Raw genomic sequence first — 14,746 nt, 5'->3', positions numbered from 1 at the left:
GCTTGCTCATAATAACACATATAGTAAGTATCAAAGGCTGTTTACAGCCAGCCCACTGAGCAGCTAATAAAAGCAAAGCTAATGAGGGAAACCACAGCTATTTGGAAGTTCGTTTATCATGCTGAACATCATATCTTCCAGTGCTGCACATTCATTACACTCTTTGTGGAAACTGAGTTCTTAGTAACTGAGTAATGGGTCTCTCAGAGGCAAGACAGAACTGAGCACAAGGTGGATGTTTGCTTTCAGTCATAGCTATTATCCATCCAGAAAAACAATAACAGGGCTGTGACGTTCTCCTGCCCAACCATCTAACTTGTCTAGAGGTCAGTCTTACAGACTCTTTCTGTTTAAAATACATGTAAGCTGGCACATGAAAAAGAGAAAGGTCCAAGAGCATAAATACCAATATGCACAGGTCTAATAAGATCCCACAGCCTTCAAAAGATCAATAATGTTGATAGGACAGGATGAATTTAATGCAAAGCTCATCTCATTGCTGGTTGAAGGCTTACAAAAGTACAGTTACCTGCCTACTGGAAGTGTTCTTCTGCTGGGATATCGCATGTAGAAATAAAATGCATCTGCTGGAAGTTGTTTGTTATAGCTCTAAATTTTCTTTCTCAATTAACTCTGCTTTGAGAAGGGAGCATCATGACCTAAGGGCAGCACTGTTCCTTCATAATCCCTTAGGAAGCCAAACTCACATTTTTTCCAGAATCACAGAAAAGTGAGCAAGATCCTCCTAGACACTCTTTAGATCCCATCCCCTTCTCTCTGCACTTTGGGAGTTCCTAAAGTACCATTCTCAAATACAAACTCAACTAGAGATCACCAGCCTTTCTGATCACACCAGCCAGAGGTCCAAAGGTTCACAGGTCTGAGGGCCACAAGACACGTCCCAGCTTGCAGAGGAACCAGGCAACTCTGGGAATGGTTTACTTGCAGATGACAACAATACCTCTCTAGAAAGAGAAGGGAAGGGATGAGTCTGGAATGGACATGCCATGGGGTCCTGAGATGACACTGGTCTCAGCCTGCTGTTGGCTCATTTCCTCCCAGAGCAAAGGATTCAGATTATCCAGGAGTCCCTGCACAAGCACAGCCCTACTGACAGTCCCTGGCAAGGAAGCTTGCTCTGCTTCTGAAATACTTCTGAGTCCATGCCACCTTTCTATGCATGAGGGCTTAGGAGATAACCTGGGAACCTTGAACTTCATATGAGACCTTTTTACTCAAAAGAACAAACATAAAGTAAGTTGCACAGCAACCGAAAAAACAGATGTCTGACAGATGTTACCACGCTGAATTTCAAAAGTGGATTTGTGCCATGTGAAAAAAAAAACTGACAGAGAGCTCAGATAGTCACTGACCTATGCAAAATTTGGGAAAAGAATACTTTAGCACAGGTAAATACTACAAAACAATCTCTGATAGTCTTAACACAAGGTATTTTAAAACCTATTTCCTTCACAACACAATGGTTATGGTCATCTTGCTAACAAATAACAATTAATACACTAGCCTTAGACAGATAGGTCTTAAACACTGGAAAATAATAGTAGCAAGGCAGTAGAAGTACAATAAACAGAATAGTGTTATGAAATGAGCTTCCTTTTCCTTACATACCAAAATTCACCCAAGAAAAAATGCAAAATTTTAGTGACCTAAGCATAAACAAAAAGAGAATATTTTTCAAACTTATCTGCAAGCAAAGTAACAGCTCAAGACTGCATCAGAGATAAAATGCAAATCACTAACCACAAACTTTATTTTTATCTGCCAGTGAACCTAAAGAAGCCCCTTTCTATAAAGATCAGGGTGCTAGTGTGGTTTTGACATGTATATTAGTTGTTTCACTTCTCTTTACCACTCCTGTTTGACTGTCTTGCATAAAATGCACAATTATATGCTGTTAATGGCTTAGTAACTGAATGTGACTGAACTTTAAATCCAGCAGAGCTGCATATCCCAGACAGCATTCTCCTTGACAGCACGGTACTCAAAAGCTAGCTCTTCATCTTCTGTCAAGTTGGTTGAAGAGTGGACTGAAAGTTCATTACTTAAGGTGAATGTTTCAAAAAATAAAATAAAATTATCAAATCATCACTCAGTGACACTTTATCAACTTAATTAACAACATGGATAAAGACATTTCTAATATGTTTTTACTTTTTGAGTGTACCCTTAGTTTTTCCCTTCTTTCTACTTCTCCATGCATGTATATACCATAAAGCAGAATCAGTTTAAATGGGAACAGCATCAAAAACCTTAATACTATCTGGCCTTTTTTTTTTTTTTTTTGCTTCTACTTAGAAAAATATTAGTTCAGATTTCTGGGAGAACAATTTTTCTGATGAATTAGAGGACATCCACATAATGAGTTTCTTAGGTTACCATAGAAGAGTATTACAAAGAATTCTACACTACTTCTTGCCTTTCTTCTATCTCCTTATGTATCTTATTATACAGAGTGCTGATATACCTAATAATCTTTCAGTTATTATCCTCATCACTGTCCTTTGAGCTCTTCACCCAGCACATGAAAAATTTTGTGGTATTCCCACGAGATCATGGCTCCCTGGCTAATAGTAGTAGACAGATATGCGGGGTGAGGTTGCAGACATTTCAGAATGCAAACCCTTTACATGAAATCAGTTTTGAGATTACGAGAAAATTCTCGTTTGCAGCAAAATAATTAAAAGCCTAAACGTTCAGGCAATTTACAGCCTCAGAGTTACTCTAGAGACAGCGTCTTCCTTTTTGTCTTTCCGAGCTCATATATTTCTTTCATTCAAGCAATGTTTCCTGTCAAGAACTCTTCTAAAAGCTGTTGAGTTAAAACATGTCTGCGCTGTATTACTTTGCGGGAAACCACAACAAACTTATGCACTATCCTTGACTGCAGCATCTAGAGATATAACAACGAAGCACTCCCAAGAATTAGCTGCTAGTTCAGTGGGAAGAAAATGCTACACAGAAGAAAATAATGGGCAGTAAGTAGCCTTTCCGGGGATCTCTGGGTCTCACGTCAAGACGGGCTGGCGACCTCACTCCCACCATGGCCAAAGAGGGTACCCTTGAGGTAATCCCTCGTACTGTACCCAGCAGAGGTCACTAGAGGATGCGTCATGTGTTAATGGAAGCCAAAGCACCCTGACAGCAAGGGCAGAGATGCACCTTTCTGAACAGCACATCAACAGCGATCTGGGACTTACAGCAGGGTATGCTCTCATAAAAGAGAAGAATATGTTCTAAGGGAGAAAAAGACTTTTTTTTTTCCTCCACTCCAAGAAAGAACACACAGGTTTAACTGGCTACAAACACAAGCAGCATTCACCCAGTTAAACAATATCAATACTGATCAGTGGAATACATCTTAATTATTAAAAATATATCTACTACCTGTGTACTTCCAGGAGCAGGAATCTTTCTCTTTCTTCCACAGCTTAACACAGCCCATAATGCATGCCAGAGATACGAAGCCAAAAAGCAGAAACTACCTGCAATCCAGGCAGCATTTCTTTGCAGGGGTAGATCCATCCCTTTACTTTTAATCAACTGATTAACTTGGGTGTCTTGGTCTAGCAGATGCAATTTGGCAGGCACCCTCAAAACCCTCCCTAGTTCCATAAGTACCACCTAGCTAGACAAGGCTTGGAGACGCGGCAGGATCCCATCTCATACTTCAACACATTCCCTGAACCTATAAGGAAAAGAAGTGATGGCCTACTGACAAGTTTGAAACAGGTGCAGAGATCTACACATGAGATGTGTATTGCATGGACTTGAATGGCAATTACTCTGACATCCCAGAACTTCTCAAATGAAAGCAAAGTGTCAGCGCAATCCTTTTACAGTTAGCAGAGCAGGCCACTGGTCATCTACTGGGTCCTTTTCCTCTTTTAGTAGACAAGAAGTGGGAAAAAAAAATGAACAAACAAACAAAATAAAGCGCAAAATTCAAGACATTCACTTAAAATGTGTCATAGTGCACATGCACAGGAAAGTCGATTTGAAATGCCATGGCTTTACTGTCTGCAGTCCCTTCTGTTCTTGTACTTACAGTCTACTCACATTGCTCTCATATCCAAACCACCTCCATGCACCGAGCAGTTCCTACTTCCCCATCTGATATCCAGTATCTGCTCACTTGCCAACTACCAAGGATCTAATGGATGGAGATGCTGGATCATTTCAACCAAAGGGATATGACACTTCCAGTATCATCATGGCAACTTCTTTCCCCTAAAATTTTAAGAAACAGATTTCTTTTGCTGAATTTTCCCAAGTAATTCAATGTGGTGTAAATTCTGCTAGGAAAATTTTGGCTTGAGCAGCCAAAACCTGGAAAGGTTTTAAAAAACTGAAAACAGGATCTTAAAATTGGAAATAGTAAGCAACTTTAGTTAAAAAAAAAAAAAAAAAAAAAAAAGCCTGCAACCAGCTCCATTACGAGTCCAGGGAAGCTGTTTTACTTATAGAGACAGAAAACTGAAAATCTGAGAAACAAAGGGTGTCATGTTTCATTGGCACATGTGAGGATGCAAAGAATATATAATCCTTACATATAAGGATATATTTAAGAGGTGCCCATAATTACCAACAGTCATTATGGAAGATGAAACAGTAAGAAGACTGCAATTTCTTTTCCACTTGTATATTTCTTTGATCAGGGCAATGAATTTAACACACTCCCTCTGGCTATGGGGAAATATGAGTACTGGAAATCTCAAGTACTAAAAATTCAAAAACGAAAGTATAAAAATCATATCATCATTTGAGAAATCAAGAGATTCAAATATTATGACTGTCATTCTTTCCTTACTCATCTTTTGGTTTCCAAGTCTTCAGAGCACTTATGAATCCCATTTTGAGTTGTTATGTAGTTGTTACGTTGGGGAGGGTGGCTTTGGTTGTGTTTTGTGGTTTTTTTTTTTTCAATCAGGTAATCTTGATACTCCTTCTTTCTGAGAAAGACAAATTCTTGTAAATATGGGAACTGGGAGCAATAAGTAAAACACAACTGCCCGAAATCATGCAATCACACATATTGATACACGACAACAGGCTGCCGTGAACTTGGGACCTGAGGAGTGCACTGCAGAAAGGATGTTTTGTACAGCCCTGCCAGACTGAGCTTGGCAACAGGATGCCTGGTGACAGAATTTCAAGCAAGCTAAAAAGGAAGTTGGGAACTTGGTCCGCTTACATTTTTCTGACTATAACAAGGCAACCTTTAGACATGGTGCTTTGATTTAGAGGCTGTAGGAAGCCTTTATTAGTTAAGAAGTCTCACTGAAAATGTACAGAATCCCTTGTAGAATTTTGTCAAAGAGGCATTCTTGATTAAAATGGTAAAACAAGAAATAGGTTTCTGTCAAACTATTTAGATAAATATCTTTATCAGTATTTGTGAGTAAAGGAAAGTTATTTTGGGTTAAATTACTCAACAGTGATCATTTTGTTCCCTGTTCAAAATACTGCCATGAGCCTGACCTCACCTAGAAAAAGAAATGTACAATGGTATCGTTACCACCAAGGCCATTTCCTCCTCTGCAACACAAAGGACGCAGCAGAAGGAACTATTAGAGAAATTGTGGTGGTGGTCAAGAGAAAGAAAGCAGGCCCAAAGGAGAAAAGGTTGATCCCATTCTTATTGGAGACAAGGAATTAGAGGACAAACAGCTAACACCAGATCTAGCTTAACTGAATCCCAAATACTGAGTATATCCAACAGGACTATATCTAACACTTCCAACTGGGATAAATAATTAAAAGTTAGTCCTTAAACTGTTTTCAAAATAGCATTAAAGGGATATTTTGGCATGGAAATCTGTATTGCCAAGTAAAGAAACATTAAACACATGTGGAAAAAAAAAGATTTAAAATTAAATTACTATTTTTATTTTTGATTAAAGAAATTTTCTTCACAAAACGACAACGAGAAGTATTTTTTCTAGCTTTGTTAAAAAGAAAAAAAAAAGACAAGAAAATAATTACCTGTCTTGAAAGTGCTTCATATGTCTCTAGAGCTTCTTCAAAATGAACTGGCATAGCAACGATCTATTCAAATAAAACTAGCTAGTGGGAATTTAACCTCCTTTATTCTTTGTTGCTTTGTTTCCTTATAAGAACACAACTAAGAAGGCCTGAAATATGACCGTAAGGAAAGAGCAGCTCTGTTTCTTGCCAATTCTGTTCTTTCTAGGAAGACAGCAAGAATAGTAGAGCTGCTAGAGGTTATTGCTTATACAATAACAAGCTGCAGCTGATAAAATTACTTTTTTAGCAAACATTAAAATTCACATTTATGTTTACCAATAATGTCAGAAATACTATTCTGGTACATGAGGCTGTGCTTTAGCCAATTTAATATATCTGAGCTCATGAACTGAACTGCAGTGACTAGAGAACAACTCCACAAATGTAAGGTAAAGCATAAGAGGTAAAATCATAGGGAAAAAAGTTTGAATCAACGCCTTTTACCAGTGCCTTTTCTTTCTGTTTTGGAGAAGACTACAGACAAATGTGCATGTAATGTGTGTGTTGCCACCACTCAGTGGACAGCAGGTAATGCATTACCCGCAACAGTCCAGCTGCATCTAAACTCCAGGTAAAGGCTCTTCACAATGCTTATACCTCCAAGGAAAAACTGATGTGCATGTATAGGGAGCAACTCTACTGTCATAGCATGTTGCCCAAATGAATGCTGTACGGGCACTACGTAGCAAATAAGTAAACGGACGGTAAACCAAGGTAATGGCCAAGCCTTGTAGCTGCAAATGATAAGACCCAGAAACCCAACAGTTACCCTGTCGACTTGTAATAGATTCAACCACAGGAACTGCAATTGTAGCTCCAGCTCTCTAGGTTGCTTTAAGAGCAGTAGCTTTATGCTTGGGGAGAGACCCTGAGTTTCAATTCTCTTTCCCTGGGTGGTCTGCCAAAGTTCAGAAAGCTTTGAAGCTTTGCTTAAGACTAGATTTAACTTTTGTCTGATGTTTATTTAATATTGCTCTCCTAAAAAAGTGGTCATTTAATTATTATCCAACGTGGGTGGGTTTACTTCATTTTTAATTTGTAAAATATGAGCCTAGCAGCTTCAATTGTTCTGAACATTTCTAACAGAAAAGAATCAAGCTGTGCCCATCAGAATCGTGGAACCAGGGTTTAAAAACAAGTCATTGACCATGAAGAGGACAAGTTTACAGCATTTAAAATGGCTCTGTCATTAGGGATAGGGAGTTAGTGCTCTAATTTCAGACAATGATTCAAAATAGAATAATGGCGTTGTCTCACCCATCACTAACCAGGTAAGATCCAGAAGGGAGAGACTGCAGCTTTGATGACCATGAACATGCAGCTTTGGCTGGGCCATCAGCAGCAGAGTAGGTGGGGAATGTGGAGCTCACTGGGAGGTAATGCATTTTTGTAAATCATGTGGTAGTTTCACAAACATTTTACCTTTACACAGTTTAGTGCTGTTGTCAAAAGAGTTGGTTTCACCCTCTCACAGCTGCTCAGTCCTACCCTGCGCCACCGCCTCCCTTGGACCAGAACAACCACTTGGTGTGGCTATGCAGTGTAATGGATCAAGGAGAGATTTGGATTTTTGTTTATTTTTTTCATCTGGTTCTTACACACACACAGAAAATTGTTCCTATAAAACGAAATGACTTTCACTTGTTAATGTATCACCTGAAGCAAAACCCTGTGTTGGTTAAACACGTGCTGCCAACTATATAAATGGAGGCAAGGGGACATTCTAAACAAAACACATGTAGAAGAGGTAAAGAGCCGTTTTATCATGAGTCCTTTTGAGTCATCCTCTCCAACAAAAAAAAAAGGTCCAGGTGGAGAACTGGTGTGGCAAAGAGTGCCATCTAGAGGACTGCAACACTGAAGCTTCTTGACAGTTCAAAGACATAAATATTATACTGTAAAGTCATTATTCATGGCTGATGGTCAACAGTTGGTGGGTTTACTTTCCATAGTTGTACTGCAATGGCTGTGGAGAGACTTTCTGTTTAGAATTGTTTTGTTTTGTTTTTACAATACTATACTGAAAGATTAAAATTGTGCTTGCTTACGTTAGAAAAAAGTATTTCTAGAAAAATAGTTGTTTTGAGGAGGGCAATCATTTTCTTCTGTAATTATATCAGTTAGTCGAATCCAGCATTTATTTCTTCTAGCAAGTACAGACTTTGACCACTCTATGCTAGATGGTCTCTTGAGTTGCAACCTACTCCCACCAAAGTGAATAGATATTTTATCTCTGCTTTCAAAGTGAGCAGGACAACATTCACAGAAATTATGTACATATGCCCACAAACATACACATGTAAATGCATACCTCTGAGCAGAGTTTATTGCACTTCCTGCCACCACAATCATCTTTCTTTCCTTTCCCAATCAGTATAATCAAACTTTGTCAGGGAAGCAGACCAAGCTGAGACCTTTCAAAGTAAGGTCTTGGTTTTCCTTTCATCAACATTCACAGCACAGTTAGGACCTAATTCTGTATCCCACTGAGAAATTCCTAAAAATTTTGTGTGAAAGTTAAGCTTTGCAATTAACTTCTAAGCTTGTAAAAGCTTAGGAAAAATATAACTGATGTTTATGTATCTGGAAACCTCACTCCAGTGATCTGGTATATTACCAGACTTCAGTTGGACTGCCTTTCACCTTTGAAGTCTTGTCCCCAGGAGACTGAGGAGCTAAAATGGGAATACAGAGCTATTTCTCCAACTAGCAACCAGCTGTTCTTCTTCTAAGCCTATCCACTTTTCCCCTACTGCACCTCCAAACTCTTCCTGGCTTATCTTACAGCACTCCTAACAAAGAGCTAGCTCCACCATTAGACTGAAGAAGCAAACATCAAGGCAATCGGTTAGAGATTTTGCAGCAAAAAGTGAGGAAAAATCCCACCATCTCAATTACTATCTGCAATTTGTCATCAAAGATACATTAACATACACAAAGCAGCTCTCATGGCTATGTATGAAGGTTCACACTTAGTTCCTTCTGCCTGACCATAAAGAGACAAAGGAAGAGTCACGTGGCAGCGATATCAGCTTCTGCTTTCTCACCTGTGCAAGTTGTGATTTTCACTGGAAGAAATCTGTTTTAAAAGAGGTGAATAACAACATCCAAACCACAACCACCCAGATTTTTTTTCTAATTTTCACTGTAATTCTAAATGAAACTCCCTAAACACATCCTACTTATATGAGACGTACTTTGTTTTAATATGCAGAGCATTTTCTTTTACTAAAAATAAGAAGTTATTAGTTTACTGAAGACTGAAATATTTTTGTACAAAAGGGACCTAGCAGATTAAGAAACATCATCAAAAATTATATTTTTTTTTGTAGTTTTGAATACAAACTGAAATGTCACCGAATTTATACCAATGCTCCAGGATATCATATGAACATGAAAATATTCAGAATATTTGAAAAACTGCTCTAGCCTATCAGCACAAATAGTGCACAATCAGCCATAGCACAAATTTTTCTTCAAGCCTTTTCACAAACTAGTGTGTACTAATTATTTCTCATTGCCCTAATGTAAGCATATTTCCTTAGTTCTCGTCTAAGTGACATATCAATAAAAACAGTTGTTCCTCTATACCGTCCCACAGAAAAAGCACCACGATACAAGGAGAGTTTTGCTATTTCCAAACATATTTTGGCTGATTGAGATGGAAGATGGTGAGTCAGTCATCTTCCTGCCAGAGACCACTCAGTGTAGCTCCCACTACTGTTCCTACCAGAGACAAATGCAGCACAGAGCTACAGTGGACAATGCTTGTCCCTGCCACCACGGCACACTGCAAGGAACCATGCCCTATTCCCCCTCTGTTAAAGGGAAGCAAAGGATTAAGCTGCCTTAGTTCTTCTGGGAGATGTGCTCTTCGCATGAGACTCATACAGTCCCCACAAATTCTACTGCTGTTAGGTAGGACCAATGCTTTCAAAACATGAATCCAAGGGAATCTTAAAAACCTTCTGGTTTTTAAGAGCCGCAGAACCACACAACTTCTTTGGAACTTCTGAATTTAAGTAGGTAAACCCCCAAATAAAAACATACATGCTTATTTCTATGAATCCAAAAGACTAAAAGATGCTGACCAGACCCTTGTAGTGGCAATACACGTTCACAGACAGAAATGAAAAATTCAATTCTACTCTGAAATAGGCATAGTAAACTCTTTAACTAACTGGAAGAAGAAAAGAAGCATGCTTTGGGAAGACAAAATTAATTATGCAGTTAGTTACCTTTTCATCTTCTATTCCAGGATCTGATTCACTGAATTTTTCGTCCTGAAAATGTGTAGTCCTCTCCACTTTTTCCATGCTCTGAAAAAAGGCTGTTTTTTCCAGCCTGTTGCTGTTGTATCGTGTATTGATTTCCTCCAGCCTGTTAATCTTAAGTAGCTTCATACTGTGCCCAGTTAATTTACTGTCTGTTTTCCTCTCCACCTTAGATTCGTAAACCAGTGAACACTCATACCTTCTGATTTCTCCTCTTTCTTGTCTGTACAAAGGAAAGACAAATAGTAAATATCAATGTTATTCATGAATTTTACCTTAGAAAACTGCCAGTGTTGCAAAGTTTTTTATATCTCAAATATCTATTGTTATATATTCTGAACCAATACAAAAATACAGTATTAACAGCACTCTTTGTCTACATTGAACACTAGATAATTCAAGAAGGCTACAGGACCGATGTAATTTAATTTGTTTGTAGAGACTATTTAGCTCTACCAAATCCATATATATTGATGTTGCTTGTAAACCTTGTTTATGGATCACTACCCAGTTTTTAATCACTTGAGTAGCTCCCTGTTGCTCAGAAGTGTTTTCTTTCTCTCCACTGCAGTTCCAGCAAGTGACGTGTGAGAACTCTGGGACTGAGCCCATGAAATTTTAAGATATTAAACAAAGTGGTTTAAGCCTGAACTCACTCCTTCTCTCTCTTTCCACGGTCCTATACCATGAAAAAAAAATGTAATTGTCAAACTGATTGTGATCTCAGGCCTTCTGTAAAATGCTGCAACAGACCACATACCTCAGCTGGGTTCCTTTCCACTATAGGTCCTCACTATATGTTTAGCACTTATATAGGATCCACTTATATAGGATCCACTTATATAGGATCATCAAGGCTTGTCTAACAGTAAAGTTGGCTGAAAAGTTATTAAGTTATTGCAGGTCAGTTTAATCTCTGGTTGCTACTTTTGATTAATCCTCTATAGAAAAGCCTTTATTCCACAGCAAGGTTGTGGGGCTCCCCTCCTCGCCTCCCCCCCCCCAAGTAATTCATTACACTTGGAAAATATGTCCTTTTTCACAATTAATTCTATAAGACTACAAGAAACTACACTAAAATTTCACTTAGCAACTCAGAATAGACTCAGGAAATACAGGGCAAAAACTGTTTTCATTATTGCAAACCTTCCTTCACTGGACTAGAAACCCAGCTACAAAAGCACTGTAGCAATGCTTTAGTTCTAGAAAGTTGGATCTGGTCAATCTCATTAGTTTTTATTTTAACTTGCATAAATACCATAAACTATATGGCATAATTAAGAATGTATATACAACCTTACATTCATCAGCAGCATGGGGAAACAGCTCTCGGTACACAACCAGAGACCCAATTAAATCAGTTATTTTTACCTAAACACCTTCCAACAGAAAATGTTCCTCGTTGTATTTCAACTCCACATCTGTACACATGCAACAGATTATATGTATACCTACACCAACTCACTTTACAATGCCCAAAGTTATTCCTCCAAACTCTTCCCAGATGCGGAAGATGCCTTATGCTATCACAAGTGACACAGGAGGTGGCTTGCTAGTGGTGACGTTTATAGATCATGGCCAGTAAAGTGCAAGCTTGCAGCTAGCAAATAAGCCTTCTAGGAAGATTTGTTACCACGTTATTGCAACATGGTGGCAATATGGGACCAAGATGCTCACAGACCTGGCAGCAGGTAGAGGGCCCAGGGTAGGAGCGACACCCCAGAGCACACTGTTAGTAAGTGAGATGCATGTACACCAGCATGGAACTGTGAAACGTCCATTGTCTGAACAAGTCTTGCACTCAGTATGCAAAAACTCTAGGTCTGCTGCCTCTAGCCATCATCACCAGCTCTCATGGCTCTGACCTCCCTTCCCACCTCCTTCAGGTGAAAGGACACTTTAAGAGCTATTTCTCTACCAGGTTCTCAGATCAGGGCTTGTGAGTTTTGCTAAATGCACTAACAGTTGCAGGCTACATACCACAAGGGCTTAATCTAACCTTTGAGCCACAATTCTCTAGATCATTCAATCTATACAGCACCAAGAGGTGATGGAACATACTCCAAAGCTGTTAGAAGAAGCGAGTGAGGTTTCCAGATTTCCTACCCCCACCTCCATGTCTACAGCTATTCAAAGCCATGTGTTTTTGAGCTACCTGGCTGTGAAAACCACTTTTGACCTGATGTGACTGCAAACAGGGAAAGTTGATTCAGGCCCTCCATAGTTCTTCAAAGAGCACACCATCCTGTAGGTTACGACCACCAAATGCGGCCATCCATCTAATGAGAATGACATGTCCTGCTGGAAGGGCATGTTGTTCCCTCATAAGTGACTGATGGGTCACTTATCTGGGAAAGTATTAGTGGGGTGGAAAGCCTGAAGGCATTACTGTGCTCCATTACCCAAGAGAGATTAGGATCGAGTCCAAATCTTACTGACTTCTCCCCCATTACCACTTGTACATATTACTGAATTGATAACTTAAACAATGGAAATTTTTTGAGGTGCACAGAGGGCAATTTGTTTGCAACTGCCCCCTGCACAGTCCCAGAGAAGCAATCCCATTCTCATCATGTGCCACTGTGCAATGTGAGGCTGTAGCACTCCACGTTTTTGAAAGGAGAGAGAAGAAAATGTGTTCAATTAGATGTTGAGCTCTGTTTCTCCCAAAGGAGGGTGAACCTTCCCCCCATCATTTATACACCCTAACTTCGATCTGCTTTATTTTGGGTCTTCCTCAGCAAGCCAATCTCTCACTTTAAGCAAAATAACTTGCTTCATGTGTCACATCTTCACTTATACACTCAGAAATCACAGACCTAACACAGCAACACAGAGACTTGCCCAGTTGTATGCAGAGGGGGTATATACAATCCTACACAATAGTAGCATGAGCACAATAAAAGTGTAAGTGATTAAGTGAATGCCTTTAAAACTGCTCCAATATAGAAAGAGGCAGGCAAATGCGTGTCAGACAAAAGAAAAACCCATCAACAACCTTTTTCTTTCTCAGTTTTTAGTTTGTAACCCTTTCACCCGGAACTAGGTTTACATGATGGGTTGCACAGCACTTTGCTCAAAACTCGGTCCTTTGGCCTCTGTCTTGAGTTCAAATGAAAACTTTATTTCTGAGCTGTTGGTCATTTGCAAACCAGCCATTTTTAATATTTAAGCTGGGAGACAGGTACTATTACATACATAGTAGCCAGACTTGTTTACCTCATAGATCCTGGCATAGCACATCTTGACATTAGACTGACCTGAAATTTACAAGCTGGGAATGATTATGTAATAGAATATAATTAAACCTAAATATATAATTCAGGAAAGAAAACAAGACGTAAGGTGGAAAGAATTACCAGTGGGTCAAATTCGGGTGGTAAATTAGGATGCTAACAGCACTGCTTACTATACTTTTCTTTAACATACAAACCACTCAGCATTCTGTGTAATGCGGGAGCTGTATTTTCTTCTTAAAAAGAATTTATTGGTATTTTGTCAACCAAAAAAGAAGCTTTGGTGTATTTCATCAAATGACCGAGGTGGACCCCCAAATACAGACTATGATATAATGTTAATCAGCGTGAAACTGAAGCAAGACCACCGCACTTCAGGCCATCTAATCGGGGCTTGTGTGGCCTGGCTCACCCTTTCCCAGTGCTTGGTTGTACAATCTGAGTCAGATCATGCAGCGTGCTGGCTGAAAATGTGCAAAGCAACAACAACAAAAAAGCAGCAGTGATAACCCTATGTTGCTGTGGAATCACAGCCAAAGAGACCACAGAGATGCTGCACATCCCAAAAACTGGAAGAGTTTTTCAACGTGTTTTGACATGTTTTTCAACGTGTTTCACCTCGAGTACTGTATTCAGTTTTGGGCCCCTTGCTACAAGAAGGACACAGAGGTGCTTGAGCAAGTCCAGAGGAGGGCAACGAAGCTGGTGAGGGGTCTGGAGAACAAGTCTTACGAGGAGCGGCTGAGGGAGCTGGGCTTGTTCAGCCTGGAGCAGAGGAGGCTCAGGGGCAACCTTATTGCTCTCTCTAGTTACCTTAAAGGAGGCTGTAGAGAGGTGGGGGTTGGTCTATTCTCCCACGTGCCTGGTGACAGGACGAGGGGGAATGGGCTAAAGTTGCGCCAGGGGAGGTTTAGGTTGGATATTAGGAGGAACTTCTTTACTGAAAGGGTCGTTAGGCATTGGAACGGGCTGCCCAGGGAGGTGGTTCAGTCGCCATCCTGGGAGGTCTTTAAAAGACGTTTAGATGTAGAGCTTAGTGATATGGTTTAGTGGAGGACTTGTTAGTGTTAGGTCAGAGGTTGGACTAAATGATCTTGGAGGTCTCTTCCAACCTAGATGATTCTGTGATTCTGTGTTTTCAACATGAAGGCAGAAGACAGCAGCTTAAAGACAAATCTAAGGATGAGCAGG

At 39.7% G+C, this 14,746-nt stretch overlaps 1 protein-coding gene across 6 annotated transcripts in view; it reads right to left on the bottom strand.

The window, feature by feature from the left end:
- MYLK4 (myosin light chain kinase family member 4) overlaps positions 1-14,746 on the bottom strand; it is an 82,065-nt gene that overhangs the window by 57,108 nt on the left and 10,211 nt on the right. For 4 of the 6 annotated variants that reach the window (XM_066992535.1, XM_066992537.1, XM_066992536.1 and 1 more), the window contains exon 1: positions 10,284-10,418. Coding sequence is in view for 2 of the 6 variants with exons in the window: in XM_066992539.1 (XP_066848640.1) it covers positions 10,284-10,542 (259 nt within the window). In the remaining 4 variants the exon portion in view is untranslated. Of the gene's footprint in view, positions 1-3,405; positions 3,821-10,283; positions 10,543-14,746 lie in introns of those variants that run through there. The other 2 variants (XM_066992539.1, XM_066992540.1) reach the window with 2 other exon arrangements.

This window comes from Anser cygnoides, chromosome 2 (assembly GCF_040182565.1).
Source record: "Anser cygnoides isolate HZ-2024a breed goose chromosome 2, Taihu_goose_T2T_genome, whole genome shotgun sequence".
NCBI lineage: Eukaryota > Metazoa > Chordata > Aves > Anseriformes > Anatidae > Anser > Anser cygnoides.
The sequence above is the reverse complement of the archived record's forward strand: the minus strand, read 5'-3'. Positions and strand labels throughout refer to the sequence as shown.